At 39.7% G+C, this 15,763-nt stretch overlaps 1 protein-coding gene across 4 annotated transcripts in view; it reads left to right on the top strand.

Annotated features, from left to right (window-relative positions):
- The first annotated feature begins 1,283 nt into the window (after positions 1-1,283).
- Positions 1,284-15,763, top strand: part of LOC149219487 (cell division protein FtsZ homolog 2-1, chloroplastic-like) — a 161,724-nt gene continuing 147,244 nt past the window's right edge. Inside the window, exons 1-5 of one of the 4 annotated variants that reach the window (XM_089384380.1) lie at positions 1,284-1,428; positions 1,591-1,678; positions 3,193-4,224; positions 13,221-13,520; positions 13,972-14,062. In XM_089384380.1, the coding sequence (XP_089240506.1) occupies positions 3,343-4,224; positions 13,221-13,520; positions 13,972-14,062 (1,273 nt within the window). In that variant the 5' untranslated portion in view covers positions 1,284-1,428; positions 1,591-1,678; positions 3,193-3,342. The other 3 variants (XM_089384381.1, XM_089384382.1, XR_016249242.1) reach the window with 3 other exon arrangements.

Genomic DNA, 15,763 nt, shown 5'->3' with positions numbered 1-15,763 from the left:
AATCTTAAAATGTTGGCCTTGGTTACAAAATCATTCGTTTTCTTGTAAATTATTATTATTATTATTCAATTTTAAGGTCATGGCTAAGCCAAACACCAAATTGGTGTACAATTTCAATGAGTTGTCAAGTTGCTTGAAATTCAGTGTCCCATTGTAGTTCCACCCCTGCCTCCCACCTCGAAAAAAAAGAAAAGAAAAAAGGAAACCTTTCATTAAGTAGGGGTAGGAAGGAATTGACCACAAGATATATATACCTAATTCCATATAGATTTAGTGTAGCTACAAAACTAGAGCACATGTTTAAGGTTCTTAAGGTGATCACAAAGAGGCATTTGGGTTGATTGTACCATTTGATGGCTAAGAGTTAGTTCCTTAAGTACAATGGAGTAGGTAAATAAGGCCTTCTTGGGTTTGAACAAGGTTTTCAAACACTATATAGTTGAAGAGACAAGCCATTTCTTAGATTTAAGTATCTTAATTTTCTTTAACTAAACATCCAGGGCAAGTTGGTGGTAGAGACACTTATAATCATCAATTAGTTTATACTCCCTGAAGGCCTTGAACTTGTTCTAGTTCCAATTTTCCGCTAAGTTATTGAGTATTACATGCTTAGGATTCATAAGATAAAATAACTGATTAAGTGAAAATTTTGTTTCAGGCTACTTCTTTTCACAATGGAAACAATTTAAATGAGAATTATGTTTCAAAGGGGGTGAATTGGAGCCACTTATGTTATGAAAGAGGATTGATATTGTTGAAAAGTCCAAAATTTGCATGTAGATTGATATTGTTGAAAAATTCAAAATTTGCATGAGATTTAAGTGTGTATGTATAAAGTCCATTAACACCCTATGACATGTGACACCATGAAGTAATAATTCACACAATTTGTACACCCATATTCCATATATGATACCAGTGTTATGACGCATGGCATTCAGAGAGTTGTGCCACATGCCTTGCCATTATATACTTATAATTTTTGATTACTTTTCAATAATATTTATTATATCTTTTCATTATATATTTATAGTTTTGAATTCCATTTTAACTTTTCAAAAAATTTTCACTTTCATATCCAACTACCATTCATAAACATAAACCTATATCATATATGCTTATGCTTCTCCAATTTTGCAATGAAATATATTATCTATTTTATATCCATTATTATTTCACAAATATACACCCAAACAATATATCCTTTTTCTAATTATATATCTCTAATACATATCAAGTCAAGGCATTAAAGACAAGGATTAACAAACAAAGTCATTAAAGAATGGGATTAAGCACTAAATTGTTTTAACCCTTTACTACAAACAGTATTCCATGGCTACTTGTGCTGCATGAGAATCACCACATAATTAGAGGAAACTATGTCCCGAATTCTTTGGACCAAGAGGAGGAAGGCAGATAAGGCATCTAGTGAGTCATATGAGTGGCTTGACGCAACCTGCAGAACAACATATATATGCCAATTTCAGATATAATTTAAACACAGTAATTACTGTAAAAAACAAAATGCTATAGCAGTACAGTCATCGAATACCAGCTCTCCATTTTACTGAAATCAATGTTTTATTGCAGCGATTCATCGACCTATTAATGAAGAGTCCTGCGGTGATTGCGTAGAAACCCTTATGCTGACTATTTACAGTCGGACTGCAATTTCAAGGTACTCATTTTATCTTTTCAATAAGGTTTTTTCTTTGAGGGTTTTGCCTTGCAAAACTTTGCCATTTTCCTTAAATTTGGAATAATGCAAGAGTTCTGAAGTTTAGTTCACATAAGTCATAGCTGGCAGTCAAAATGCTCCTCCAAGCCAGCAATCGGCTGTCTCAGGCCGTAGAAAACCGTGGTCTCAATCACCAGGGGAGCTTACTTTTAGTGACGTTTTCCAATTCTAGTTTACCCTGAAAACAATGCTGCTTGATTTGCTCCAATTTCTTTCACGCTTCCTTCAGCCCGCCTTCAGGTATCAAGATATGTAAAGCAAAGCGAATTAAGTTTTGCAGCAATTCTCAGAGAGAAACAAAGCACAAGGTCTTGAACTTTTTCACAAGACACTTTAAACTTCAAAGAATGCCACCCACTGTCATTTTTAGTGGAACTTTTTTCTTTTGCATCTGGGCTATTTAGCACGTACTAATGTGTTTGCATAAACTAGACAGATAGTTTGGGCAACACATTTTGAATTAATTACAGATAAATTATTTTAAAGTTGCCAATAGGGTTGTCGTTCAGTTTTGGAAATAGTGGCTGGTTAGGCTTCCACCAGTTTTACATATATAAATAATTGGGGCCAGGTACAAGTTCTTGCTGATTTTGACAGAATAGCACACTATCGGTTGTTGCAGCTTAGTCAAATGAAAGAGCTTATGTTCAGTGGTGTGCCCCTTGAGGGCCGGGTGAGCTTGTGCTGCGCAACCTTTTGTTGGCTGGTTAGGCTATCCACCAGTTTTACATATATAAATAATTGGGGCCAGGTACAAGTTCTTGCTGATTTTGACAGAATAGCACACTATCGGTTGTTGCAGCTTAGTCAAATGAAAGAGCTTATGTTCAGTGGTGTGCCCCTTGAGGGCCGGGTGAGCTTGTGCTGCGCAACCTTTCCAGCCAGTTCTAATTCTTCTCTTGCAGTTTGAAAAGTACTTTCAAAACGTACAATTTTAAAGCAAGTTGGGAGGTACATTAGTGGCTTCCGGCCAGTTGTACTGCAGTGCTTCTCTTTGAGTTAAAAAAGAAGCACTTTCCAAAAAATAAAACTTAAAGCTAGTTGGGAGGTAATATGTCGTGTCGCACAAATATCTGCAGAAGTTAATCAAGATTACTTTATTACAGAATGACCTGCAGAAATATGTCCAAAATCAAGAGTATTGCTTTAAAAACATGTCTTAAATACACGGCCTTTGCTATTTGGCTCTTCAAACTCAACATATTGCCTTAACAGAATCTTGTGAAATAGGAAAATAAATCAGTCCGGAATTAATTTCAGAATTTACTCAGAGCGGTCCTTATTGTGTTGAGGTCTGCAACTGTTTTATCTAAATAATGTAGTTGATATCATATAGATTTTTTGTTGGATGTATTAGATTTTAGAACTTCACACACATTCCCAATTACTGCTTTACTGAAGTAATATTTGCTGGTCTTTGTTTGGTGTATGCATATTTGCTGGACTTAAATCAGTCAGTCAAGATGTTCAACTTTAAGCAAGCACTTTACATCCAGATGAAAGAGATGAGTGTGATGGACTGGTGCTGTGGAGTACAAGCAGTGTAATTCTTAAACTGTTGTTTAGGGCAAGTTTTGCCAGGTTCCATGTTAGTTGCACATTAAATGGCTGCTGGGATTCAGTTTTTTTCGCCTTCAACAGTAGAGTCTGCTTTGCAAGCTTCTACTGGGTTCATTCATCCAAGCACTAGAAAGAAACTTTCTGACTCGGCCCTGCAAGGTAATCATCTATCTACCCCTTCAAGAAATTGTGATTCCGTTAGTCCATTAGCTGTGCTGGGAGGATCATCATTGCTTCAATATCTACTAGCAAGGCCATTGTCTCGAACCATTGTTTCATGTCAGACACCATGGGGTAGTGGCATAGAGCCTGGCATAGCAACAGCTAGTTTATGTATGGAAAATCATGCAATGAATATAAAAGATGGGTTGCATACTAGGACCACAGGTTTTATACAGTTAAAAATGACATCAGGTTCCAAACTTGCAGAGCACTTTCGAAACTCCCAGAGAAGTAATCATGTTCGAAGATCAATCATGGCATCGCAAGGGTACTCCAGCAGACAAGATCCCTTCTTGGATTTGCATCCCGAAGTTTCAATTCTCAGGGGAGATGGACGCAATATAACGAGCTCCTCAAAGAAAGAGATTGCAAAACACGTGCCTTCCCCATTGGAGGATTTTCCTCCACCTGTCAATAATAACGAGGCAAAAATTAAGGTCATAGGAGTTGGTGGGGGTGGTTCTAATGCTGTCAATAGGATGATCGAGAGTGAAATGAAAGGTGTGGAGTTCTGGATTGTCAATACAGACGTGCAGGCCATGAAAATGTCACCGATTTCTCCTGAGAATCGTTTACAAATTGGGAAAGAATTGACCAGAGGTCTTGGTGCAGGGGGAAATCCTGAAATTGGAATGAATGCTGCCAAGGAGAGCAGGAGTGTAGTTGAGGAAGCTGTTTCTGGGGCAGATATGGTCTTTGTGACGGTAAGTCTTGGCTTTTTAAGTTCCTCTTCATGGTACTTGGCAAATATTATTGATAAAAGAACTAGGCATGGCATGCTTGTTTTCCTATTTCAAAACCTATATTAGGCTTCTCGATGTAACAAACATCAACAATTTTTTCTAGCTACTGAGCTAGTTCAATATCTACAAATAGTTCAAGATTGATTTATTTTTTGTTTTGTTTTTAGTATCCCTCCTTCATTGGACTGCAATTAGCTAAGTAACCTAAGTTTCTTTATGATTTTATTTTCAATTCTTCTTTGTGCCTTTGCAAATGGACAGGTCTGTTTGAGCTATGTTCTTGGTTACAATTATAAGATAATTAAAATAATTTCAATCTGCAGATGAAATGATTTCTTCAATTTCCACCGGCACAGGTTAGTTTATCGAATAAAGGCATATCAACAATAAAAAACAATGACCAAGTCAATTAAAGAGCAAGAGATGTTGGAAATACTGGCTTCTGATTCTTCTATTGTTATGGAGTATAGGGTGTTCCCACTAAAAGTAGAATTAGTAGATATAAGAAGTTAGAATTGGTCCACATTATTTTGGAGGTTGTTAGGTTCTGTGCATGTCTTGAAGTGAGAAATTCCTCAATTTTGAGTTATATTATAGAAATCAGACGCAATGTGTTGACCTAACTATCCCCCATGTGGAAAATTTCCCTATACATGAACAGCTTTGTTGTCATCTCTAAGCAAGCAATGTTAGTCATAGTATTAAATTAGCATGAGCATCACAGGTCTTTGCTAACATTTGGTTTGTTATCATAATAACATGTGGTTTGTCATGATACCATTTTGTAGAAAACATGACATAGTTTTGAATAACTCACAATTCATGTTTTTAAATTTTGTGTTGGTAAGACTCAGGAAATAGATGTAACTCCACACTTATTTGGTACCCATTTTCTCTCCTTGACTTGGGAGCTTTGCACCTGTGGACTATGTCATCAGGTATTATGTATTGGTATTGTTTGGATATTTATTGTTGATCAATATCTTAACATGGTCAATTTTGTATGTTCAGACAATACTAATAGAGAATATGTCCTTTTTTTGAAATGTCTTGTATTTACAGAAAAGTATTTAGAAACAACAATGCAAAAAGTGGAAGGATATATACAATTGACATCGTAATTTCTTTCATAAAACAAGTAAAGGTGAAATGAAATCAGAATGAACTGTAGGATCAAGAGATTGGGCATATTCCATCAACAGAGTGCCCTTGGCCTGGAGCTGATTGCATAATCAGAATCAACTGTAGGATCAAGAGATTGGGCAGATTTGATCGTAGAGTGCCTTTGGCCAGGAGCTGATGGCATATCTCATCCCACTCCACAGAGAAAAAAACAGAAAATGAGCTATTCTCATTCTCAAACAAGACTTACACCTGACTTTCCAGAGGAGGAATAGTCTTGAAATCTGCAAACAATGCCGTATTCCAGACTCCAGAGAAAGCAGTATGAACAAGAGAACAACCATCTCCAAATATTGCATTATGCCAATGCAACTTGCCTGGAGGAAGAGCTGAATACTGATCTTCAAAATAACTCCAGCGATGTTTGGAAAATGAACACTCTCAGTAAATATGCTTCATAGTCTCCGAACTAAGACAAATTGGACACAGCCCATCTGAAAGCCCACCCTTGGCTGATCGAGCCTTGGATGGATCCCTTGATAAAATTATAAATCACTAACCAAGGAAAGACCCTTTGCTTATAAGAAAGCTGAGCAAACCACATAATGTGGAGCCAATGCATGCCTATATCCTCCACATTAGTGGACACCCATCTTGCATTGAGGACTGGGATAATGGACATCTCTGATGAAGCACTGAATACTGGCCTTGGAAGTCATATTGGAAAAGTGGCCAACCAAAACTCGACCCCCAATCTCTCCAAAAAGGCCTTGGCATCCCAATATTCATTTTGAACAACTCAGACTCTAAAAGAAGGCTCCTTAACTCCGTAATAGAAGAATGGTTAGAGGTAATCAGCCCATATTCCTGAGAGAGAGAGAGAGAGAGAGAGAAAATATTGTGGTGTTTATCTTCTATGCCACTCAAAATTAGTCAATATTTTACTAATTTGTGCCGCATTTTTATATATGGGAATAGTTTTATGTAAAACTAATTCCTAGATGTGAAAGATTGAGTAATCTAACACACACATACACACACACATACCCCAAAGAATCAAACAAGCTATAACGAGCCCTCATTCTTTTCCAGATACATGTGGAGTGTTTAAACTTTAAATTTCCTGTACCATTTCACTTTCCATCCGTTACCATGCCTTGCATAGGCATCTGACAATTTTTATGTGTTAAAATTGGCAACTAGGGCCAAACTCCCTGTGGGTCTTCTTATTCATGGCAGCTGATATTTTTCTTGGATTCCTCTCGTCGAGAGGTGTAGGATTGATCTAAAGATCATTCGATTCCGACATGTATTCATGGAGATATGAATTTATTTGTGTTATGGGACAATTCGTCAAGGTCGGCCAGCAACCAAATTGCCCCCACTTATCCTCCACGTTTTAGTATAAATGGAAGAGGACTTTAAGTCATTTGCCACACACACCCTTGTGATCTCTCTTCATTTTGTTTTGGGTTTGATGAAGAAGAGATCTAGAGGGAGTGCTCTAGGATATATGCTACCATGAAGTGCCCTAGCCGTGGAATAAAAAGGGTCTTCTTGTAGATCCTACGCTGCTGTACTTTTCAGTTAATGAAGCAAGTCCATAATGCAGTCAAAGGAGGAGTCTTGCAAGCAGTTATGGAATAATATAATACACTGTCATGGAACCTAATACGCTGCCCTAGAGGATGTCCTAGACTCTAACGCAGTCATGGAAGAAGCCTAACACAGTCATGAAGATAGGCTTCTAATGCTGCCCTAAAAAAGCCTTAACATTGCTTAATGAAGAAGCCTCCTAACGCAGTCATGGAGCAAGGGTTCTAACGCTGTCATAAGAGATGCCCTCTACGCTGTTATGGGAAAGAAGCCCTCTATGCTGTCATGGAAAAGAAGCCCTCTACGCTGTCATGGAGAAGTTTGAACGCTGTCCTCAAGTATCAAGAATATATGTACTCAGCTAGGACAAGCCTTCTATACATACACTGCCCTAAGTCACAGTAAGGAGGCCAAGAAGAGGCCCTATTCTCAGGCTTATAGAAGCCCCAATTCGCTGTCTCAGATAGGCAAAGAAGCCCAGCAGCAGTGTTAAAGACTGCTGTTCTAAGGCATGAATTAGGAGCAGCTGTCTCTATATTAGAGGACTGAAGGAAAAGCTGTCTGTTTGGACCTGTTGAAGGAGTCTGCTACTATGGCCTAGCTGCTCTGTTAGGCTGCAAGCCATAGCAAGCAGCTAAGGCTGGTATGCATTCAGTGTAATTGGTTGCAGCATATTGGATGCATTATGTTAAGTGCAGTATGGTGATGAATGGTGCAGCATAGTGCACAATGACAGTGGTGCAGCATAGTGCAGCATGATGAATGGTGCAGCATATGACAGTGGTGCAACATAGTGCAGCATGAAGGATGCAACAGAATGATTGGGTGCAGCACAGTGTCGGGTGCAGCATGATGATGAGGTGCAACACAGTGATAGGTGCAGCATGGTGATGGAGTCACTTTGAAGGATCAGTTGAAGCAGTATGCCTTCACCTGAGTTTAGATCAGCTACCTCATGTGCTATCTTCATAGTGAAGATCTCTGCTCTTATTTTGTCAAGTCAAAATGTTGACTTCTGATGTATATGTACTATTTCTCTCCATGCTGAACTATTGAAGAACATAAGAAGAATTGATCAAGGGTTCCCCACATTGGGGTTTGTCCATGGCTGGTGCCACATCTTGTGTCCTCTTATCTTCTGCGATTTATGTTTATGTTATATCTGCATTTTACTATCATGCTAAATGTGATTGCTAGTCTGGAATTGATATTTGAGCTAATATGGAAAATTGAAGTAAATTTGCTCTCAGCATAGAACATACGTAAAATTAACATGGTATCGGTGCTGAGGTGAAGACAAAGCCCAAGCAAGAGTGAAAGAGCAATCACCGAAGACAGTTGGAAAGGACAAAAGGCTCAATGGGTTCCTCATCCCTCTTCAAATTCACCAAGGGTGAAGTCGAATCAAAGAAGATTATCAGAGTGGCGCAACGGATGCATTTGATGGCCTACTTAAAGATAACTTCAATGGGAAGTTCGAATCTAAGGGTGGAAGGAAAGGCAGATGCCTTGCTTGCAATAAGTTTGGCCATTATGCGAAGGAGTGTTCGAATAGAAGGGACACATCACTTGATGATGATAACAATCATTCTAGGGGAATCTTCAATGATTGAAGGAATGACAGGTACAATGGCAAAGGAAAAAGGAATGCAGGTCATCAAGGAAATGGTCGACTCTTCAAAGAAAGCAAGGAACTCCAGGTATGAAGAATCAAATGTTGTTTCTGATAAGCTAAAGGAGTATTATCTTATATTGGCCCTCTCCACTACTTCTCCTCCAGACTCTTTGGGAATCTGGCTTATTGATAGTAGTGCTTCAAGGCACTTCATCGGATAGAAGGAAGCTCTCTCTAATTTGATAGAGAAGGAAACAATCATGGAGATTATACTTGGAGTCAATGCCACCTATCTCGGAAAGGGTGTAGGGAATGTTACCCCTCAATTGAATGAGGGTAACACAATTCATTTACAAGAAGTTCTTTATGTACCTGATCTCAAGAAGAACCTGGTGTCCATTTTGGCAATGGAAGTCAAAGGTTTCAAGGTGGCATTCATTGATGGAAAGGTGTGTGTTTGAAAAAGTAATTTTCAAGATTCTTTTACTCTTGGGTTCATGGTTGGCAATTTGTATCAAGTTGTAGGAAGTCCATTGGGGACCATGTCGTGTGACACATCTCTTCAATGGCACCGGAGGTTTGCCCATCTTCATTGTAAGACCCTACCCGATGTGAGTCGGATGGTGACAGGGATGCCTGAATTCAAGGAAGAGCATGGAGGTACATGTTCGAGATGTACCGAAGGAAAACTTACAAGGGGACCATTCCCCTCATGTAGCAAGTCCACAGATTTGGAACAACCCGAGGGGTTTGAGATTCATGATTGGGAATCTCATGTATGCAGGTGGAAGAAAGCCCTTTATGGCTTGAAGCAAGCACCTTAGGCTTGGTATGAAAGGAGAAACAACTATCTGATGAAGCTAAGATTCACTAGGAGTGAAGTCGATCCAAACCATTGCTTGAAAGTTGTGGATGATAGACCTCTCATATTGGCACCTTATGAGGACAACCTCTTTCTAACAGGTGCAGATCCTCTCATTTACAAAAGTGAGAGGGAGTTGGATTCCGGATTTGGAATGGTGAATTGCAAGCTCGTGACTACCTCGATGAAGCCTAACTTTAAGAAGTTATGCGGTAGTGATGCTAGACCTGATTTGGGAAATGGCTCTGAGTTTCATAAACTCATACTAACATTGATGTTCTTGTTGAACTCTCGTCCGGATATATGTTTTGCAGTTAGCATGTTGAGCTTATATATGGTTGAGCCTCACTGGAATGGTGCCAAGAATCATTTGAGATATCTTTAGGTCACAATCTCTCATGGATTGAGATACACTGCTGGAAATGTGAAACTGCATGATTATTCTGATGCTGATTAGGCAGGTAGTGTGGAGGATCGCAAGAGCACTTCTGGGTGCTGATTCTCTTTGGGTTCTGCTTTAATATCCTGGATGAGCAGGAAGCAGAAGTCAGTTGCTTTGAGCACCACTGGGACAGAATACATAGTTACGAGTATGACCTTGTGTGAAGGTGCCTGGTTGAGGAAGTTCTTCAGTGAGCAGTTTGGACACGTGTTGGATACCACCGTGATTTTCTGTGACAACCAGAGGGGGATTTGATTGTTGAGGAATCCCGCGTTCTATGATCGCTCCAACCATATAGACATCAGGTATCACTTTATCTGGGCTATGGTACATCGAGGAGCAAGAAGGCTCCATCGCATTGGCATTGATGTGCAAGTCGCCGATATTTTGTCGAAGCCACTGGGAAAGGTCAAATTCTTGACTTTCCGAGAACGCCTAGGAGTCGTGGAGAGACTCTCTCCTAAGTGTCCTGTATGATATGGACATTGAGCTCTAGGAGCTTCGGGGGGCTTGGGGGTACATCTTGGAGCGATGAGCAACCATAGAGTGAGTGGTTCAACCTTCCCCTAGTGGTCTGCTATGTAAGCAGGATGAGTGGCTCATCCTTCTCCTGCTGAGACACAGTCATAGGGTGAATGGTTCAGCTTTCCCCTAGTGATTTGTTTTGTACAGGGTGAGTGGTTCAACCTTCCCCTGGGGTACCCCTGGCGACATGTAGGCAGGAAGAGTGGTTCATCCTTCTCCTGTTGAGACATCTGACCCATGCAGTCTGGGACTCATGGGAAGTACCTCTCATCTGCCCAATGAGTAGGGAAATGAAGATAGGGACCATAGTAGTACCGATGGACGCATCATGTTACTACTGTACTCCCTATGTTAGGATGATATTGATTTGGGATCAATTGGGATTGACTTTGGGTCAGTAAGAGTGATATAACTCACTTTCTCTTGGAACTGATTTTGGATTAGTAAGAGTGGTATGATACACTCTCTTTATTTGGGACTAATTTTGGATCAGTAAGAGTGGTATGAGACATTCTCGACCACTTCTTCTTCTTCATAGTTCAACAGAGCAAAGCAGTGCAGGGCACTGATGGTAGAGATAATACAGTCTGGCAGATGGAGTTCTCCCTAGTTGAGAAGGAGTGTTAAAATTGGCAACTAGGGCCAAACTCCATGTGAGTCTTCTTATTCATGGCAGTTGATATTTTTCTTGGATTCCTCTAGTCGAGAGGTGTAGGATTGATCTAAAGATCATCTGATTCCGACATGTATTCATGGAGATATGAATTTATTTGTGTTATGGGACAATTCGTCAAGGTCGGCCAGCAACCAAATTGCCCCCACTTATCCTCCACGTTTTAGTATAAATAGAAGAGGACTTTAAGTCATTTGCCACACACACTTTTGTGATCTCTCTTCATTCTGTTTTGGGTCTGATGAAGAAGAAATCTAGAGGGAGTGCTCTAGGATATACACTGCCATGAAGTGCCCTAGCCGTGGAAGAAAAAGGGTCTTCTTGTAGATCCTACGCTGCCCTACTTTTCAGTTAATGAAGCAAGTCCTTAACGCAGTCAAAGGAGGAGTCTTGCAAGCAGTCATGGAAGAATATAATACGCTGTCATGGAAGGATGTCATGGAACCTAATACGCTGCCCTAGAGGATGTCCTAGACTCTAACGCAGTCATGGAAGAAGCCTAACACAGTCATGAAGATAGGCTTCTAATGCTGCCCTAATAAAGCCTTAATGTTGCTTAATGAAGAAGCCTCCTAACGCAGTCATGGAGCAAGGGTTCTAACGCTGTCATAAGAGATGTCCTCTATGCTGTTATGGGAAAGAAGCCCTCTACGCTGTCATGGAGAAGTTTGAACGCTGTCCTTAATTATCAAGAATATTTATACTCAGCTAGGACAAGCCTTCTATACATACGCTGCCCTAAGTCACAGTAAGGAGGCCTAGAAGAGACCCTAATCTCAGGCTTATAGGAGCCCCAATTTTCTGTCTCAAATAGGCAAAGAAGCCGAGCAGCAGTAGTGTTAAAGACTGCTGTTCTAGGGCTCGAATTAGGAGCAGCTGTCTCTATATTAGAGGACTGAAGGAAAAGCTGTCTGTTTGGACCTGTTGAAGGAGTCTGCTACTATGGCTGCAAGCCATAGCAAGTAGCTAAGGCTGGTATGCATTCAGTGTAATTGGTTGCAGCATATTGGATGCATTATGTTAAGTGCAGCGTGGTGATGAATGGTGCAGCATAGTGCACATTGACAGTGGTGCAACATAGTGCAGCATAGTGCACAGTGACAGTGGTGCAGCATAGTGCAGCATGATGAATGGTGCAGCATATGACAGTGACAGTGGTGCAACATAGTGCAGCATGATGAATGGTGCAGCATATGACAGTGGTGCAGCATGAAGGATGCAACATAGTGATTGGGTGCAGCACAGTGTCAGGTGCAGCATGATGATGAGGTGCAGCACAGTGATAGGTGCAGCATGGTGATGGAGTCACTTTGAAGGATTAGTTGAAGCAGTATGCCTTCACCTGAGTTCAGATCAGCTACCTCATGTGCTATCTTCATAGTGAAGATCTCTGCTCTTATTTTGTCAAGTCAAAATGTTGACTTCTAATGTATATGTACTATTTCTCTCTCTACTGAACTATTGAAGAACATAAGAAGAATTGATCAAGGGTTTCCCCACATTGGGGTTTGTCCCTGGCTGGCGCCACATCTTGTGTCCTCTTGTCTTGGTTTGTCTTCTGCGATTTATGTTTATGTTCTATCTGCATTTTACTATCATGCTAAATGTGATTGCTAATCTGGAATTGATATTTGAGCTAATATGGACAATTGAAGTAAATTTGCTCTCAGCGTAGAACATACCTAAAATTAACATTATGGGTTCTACTATGCAGCTGTTCTTAAGATAGGCCAATATTTTGTACTTCCCCGGGTGCATGTGGGTGGGAGTTGCTCTTTTGATTTTGGATATTGGTGCTTTGCTTATATAGCTGTAAATCTTCCCCTTTGAAAGCTTAGGTGCAGTTGACAAAGCCTGTTTGGGATATCTATACATTTTTGTAGTGAAATATTGATATCTGTTGGGCAATATAAATATTACAATATTTAATATTTATACTAAATAGCTCATCTGGGAATATTTTGGTGCTTCAAATATAAGAATTCAATATTCAGAATATTTCTACATATCATTTTTAAGAGTTTTATACCAGAAGTATTCCAGGAAATATGTTTCTGTTTGGGATAACTATATACTCTTCTAGTGACGTATTTACTATTTACATCTGTTGGGCAATTAACAGGCTGGCATGGGTGGTGGCACTGGCACTGGAGGCGCACCTGTCATTGCAGGAGTAGCAAAGTCTCTTGGCATATTGACTGTTGGAATTGTCACAACTCCTTTTTCTTTTGAAGGTCGTAGGCGAGCAGTACAAGCACAGGAGGGAATTGCTGCCTTGAGAAATAATGTTGACACCTTAATTGTAATTCCAAATGATAAATTGTTGACAGCAGTTTCGCAGTCAACCCCAGTCACAGAAGCTTTTAATTTGGCGGATGATATTCTTCGACAAGGAGTTCGTGGCATCTCTGATATAATCACGGTATGCAAGCATATATTTCAATTTGATTTATATGTTTTGTTGCAGACTTCGAGCATCACATCTATTAGTCCATCTGGTAAATGATGCCAGTTCTTGATAATAGCTTGCAATTCATTTACGCCTATATGCGTATCTGTTTGCAATCTGTATCTATTGGAGCTGCTTTTAATATAGTTCATAAAAGAAGTCTTGGACTATTTACATATTGAACTGAAACAGCAGAGATATATATTTCATTGGAGATTGTTAGAGAGAACATGGGATTGTTGCTAGTCATTAGTGCTTCATATGTGCCATGAGTGCTGACACCCTAGATCTTGAAAGAGCTATCTCATGTATTCATCTATTATAGAAGCTAGTGATGCAGTCTCTGATAGAATTCCTATGATTCAATGATGACTGATGAATTTCTTGTCAATAACTAACACTTGCGGCATGATTTATATTGCAGGTCCCAGGATTAGTTAATGTTGATTTTGCCGATGTTAGGGCTATTATGGCAAATGCTGGATCCTCTCTGATGGGAATAGGCACTGCAACTGGTAACGTAGAAGCTTACTTAACATTTATAAAGATTTCATTATATTAGTTCATTAACCATTACTAGTTTTTATATTTTATATATCCAATTTGTTTGCTCCAGATGTTTCTGCTTATAAATATTCCTAGAGCACTATGTGGAAATGAAAATCAGGTCCTAGATTATGGCTTTTTCAAACATTGGTGCTTTATGACGGGGTCAAGATGACCTTTGTAAAAGACACAACAATTTGAAATCCATGTAATATTCTTCTCTAGCAGGTGATGGGTTTTGATTTCTTGCAGATGATAATAAGGCTTTTTTGGAGGCATGAATTCTTGGATGTTTATTTTTTCGTTGGTAGTGAGATTGACTGCAGAAACCCATGGAGAAATATAACCAACTTCATGTATAAAATAAATGCCAGGGCAACTATTTGCCAACCCACTATCACATGCTCATTACTTTCATCTGAAATGCCACGAAGAAGGATGCACAAACTATTTGACAAAATACCTGAACCAACTTCTGCAATATTCACGCTTGTTTTGTGTTGCTTCTGCCTCGAAAAGATTACCACAATCACAACACACTGCTCCACATACTGTTGCATTCCATCTGAAAGTGTCGAATGTTTGTTCCTTCAATCAAAATTGTGTTTGATTTCCATAACTTTCCTGAAGCAGTCCCATGATTTCTCCTCATAGTAGTCGTGGCTCCATGATGCTAACACATCTGTTTACATCCCATAGATCTCTGCACTTGTTTGCAACTTTGCACTTCCGATGAACTCCACTGTATTTTTCACATATCACAACCTAGGATTGGAGTGTTTGACACCATGGATTCATAGGTTGCACAGCACATGGTCTGTTACCCCCCATATTGCATGATGCTTTACCTAATGCATTTCATTACATGTGACAGACAGTTGTGGATGATATTGATGGATTATTGGTCTGATCCAAGGGCATCATCATGGATGCACACATGTTTTTCTGGCACTTCCCTTATTGCTCGTTGCAACCACTGCCTCAATAGTGAGTGTGCAGTGTCTAGAGGAAAGTGGTTGCTTGCACAGACAGTTATTTGATGCCCCTAGAGCTTGGCAGGGTTTCTGGTGATGATGTATTCAGCATTGTGGTGATATTCTTGGTGCTTTATTTTCTTATGTTGTCACACGACTAGGTGATGGGATGTGGTTAGACATTGGTGGTGGTACATGATGCCTAGGTGGAGTGCCCTAGCACTTTGGGTATTGCTTTACTTATGTTTGACACCTTGGTATCATTGACATATTTTTTTTCTGAATCAGTTGGCAACTTGGCACACGTACCCCTTTTCACATTGTTCCATGCATTATTATGATTATTTTCAAATGGTTTGATGTGATTTGGAGTCTCATCTGTGAGTCCCCTAGGTGTTTTGGGGTTTATTAATACTTGGAGCATTTATTATAGCATGGAGATGACATTTTGATAGAGCACACCCTTGGTTCATACATGCTAAGGTTGATTGTGGCCTTTTTACGATCAGGTTGACTTTTTTTGACATTGAAGCTTAGTGCTTGACCGCCCTTATTTTGGTCTTGTTAACACTTGATTGAGCTCATTATTACATGGATTGGGTTATCTAGTGGAGTGCCCGCCTACTTGGCACATGTGTTGAGGCATTCAACTATTTTTCTTGTTATTTTATTGCTTGATGGCAAGGCTGCCCCCTC

This window comes from Pinus tabuliformis, chromosome Q, assembly GCF_031772625.1.
Source record: "Pinus tabuliformis cultivar Carrire ecotype Pingquan chromosome Q, CPIR1, whole genome shotgun sequence".
Taxonomy (NCBI): Eukaryota; Viridiplantae; Streptophyta; class Pinopsida; order Pinales; family Pinaceae; genus Pinus; species Pinus tabuliformis.
The sequence above is the reverse complement of the archived record's forward strand: the minus strand, read 5'-3'. Positions and strand labels throughout refer to the sequence as shown.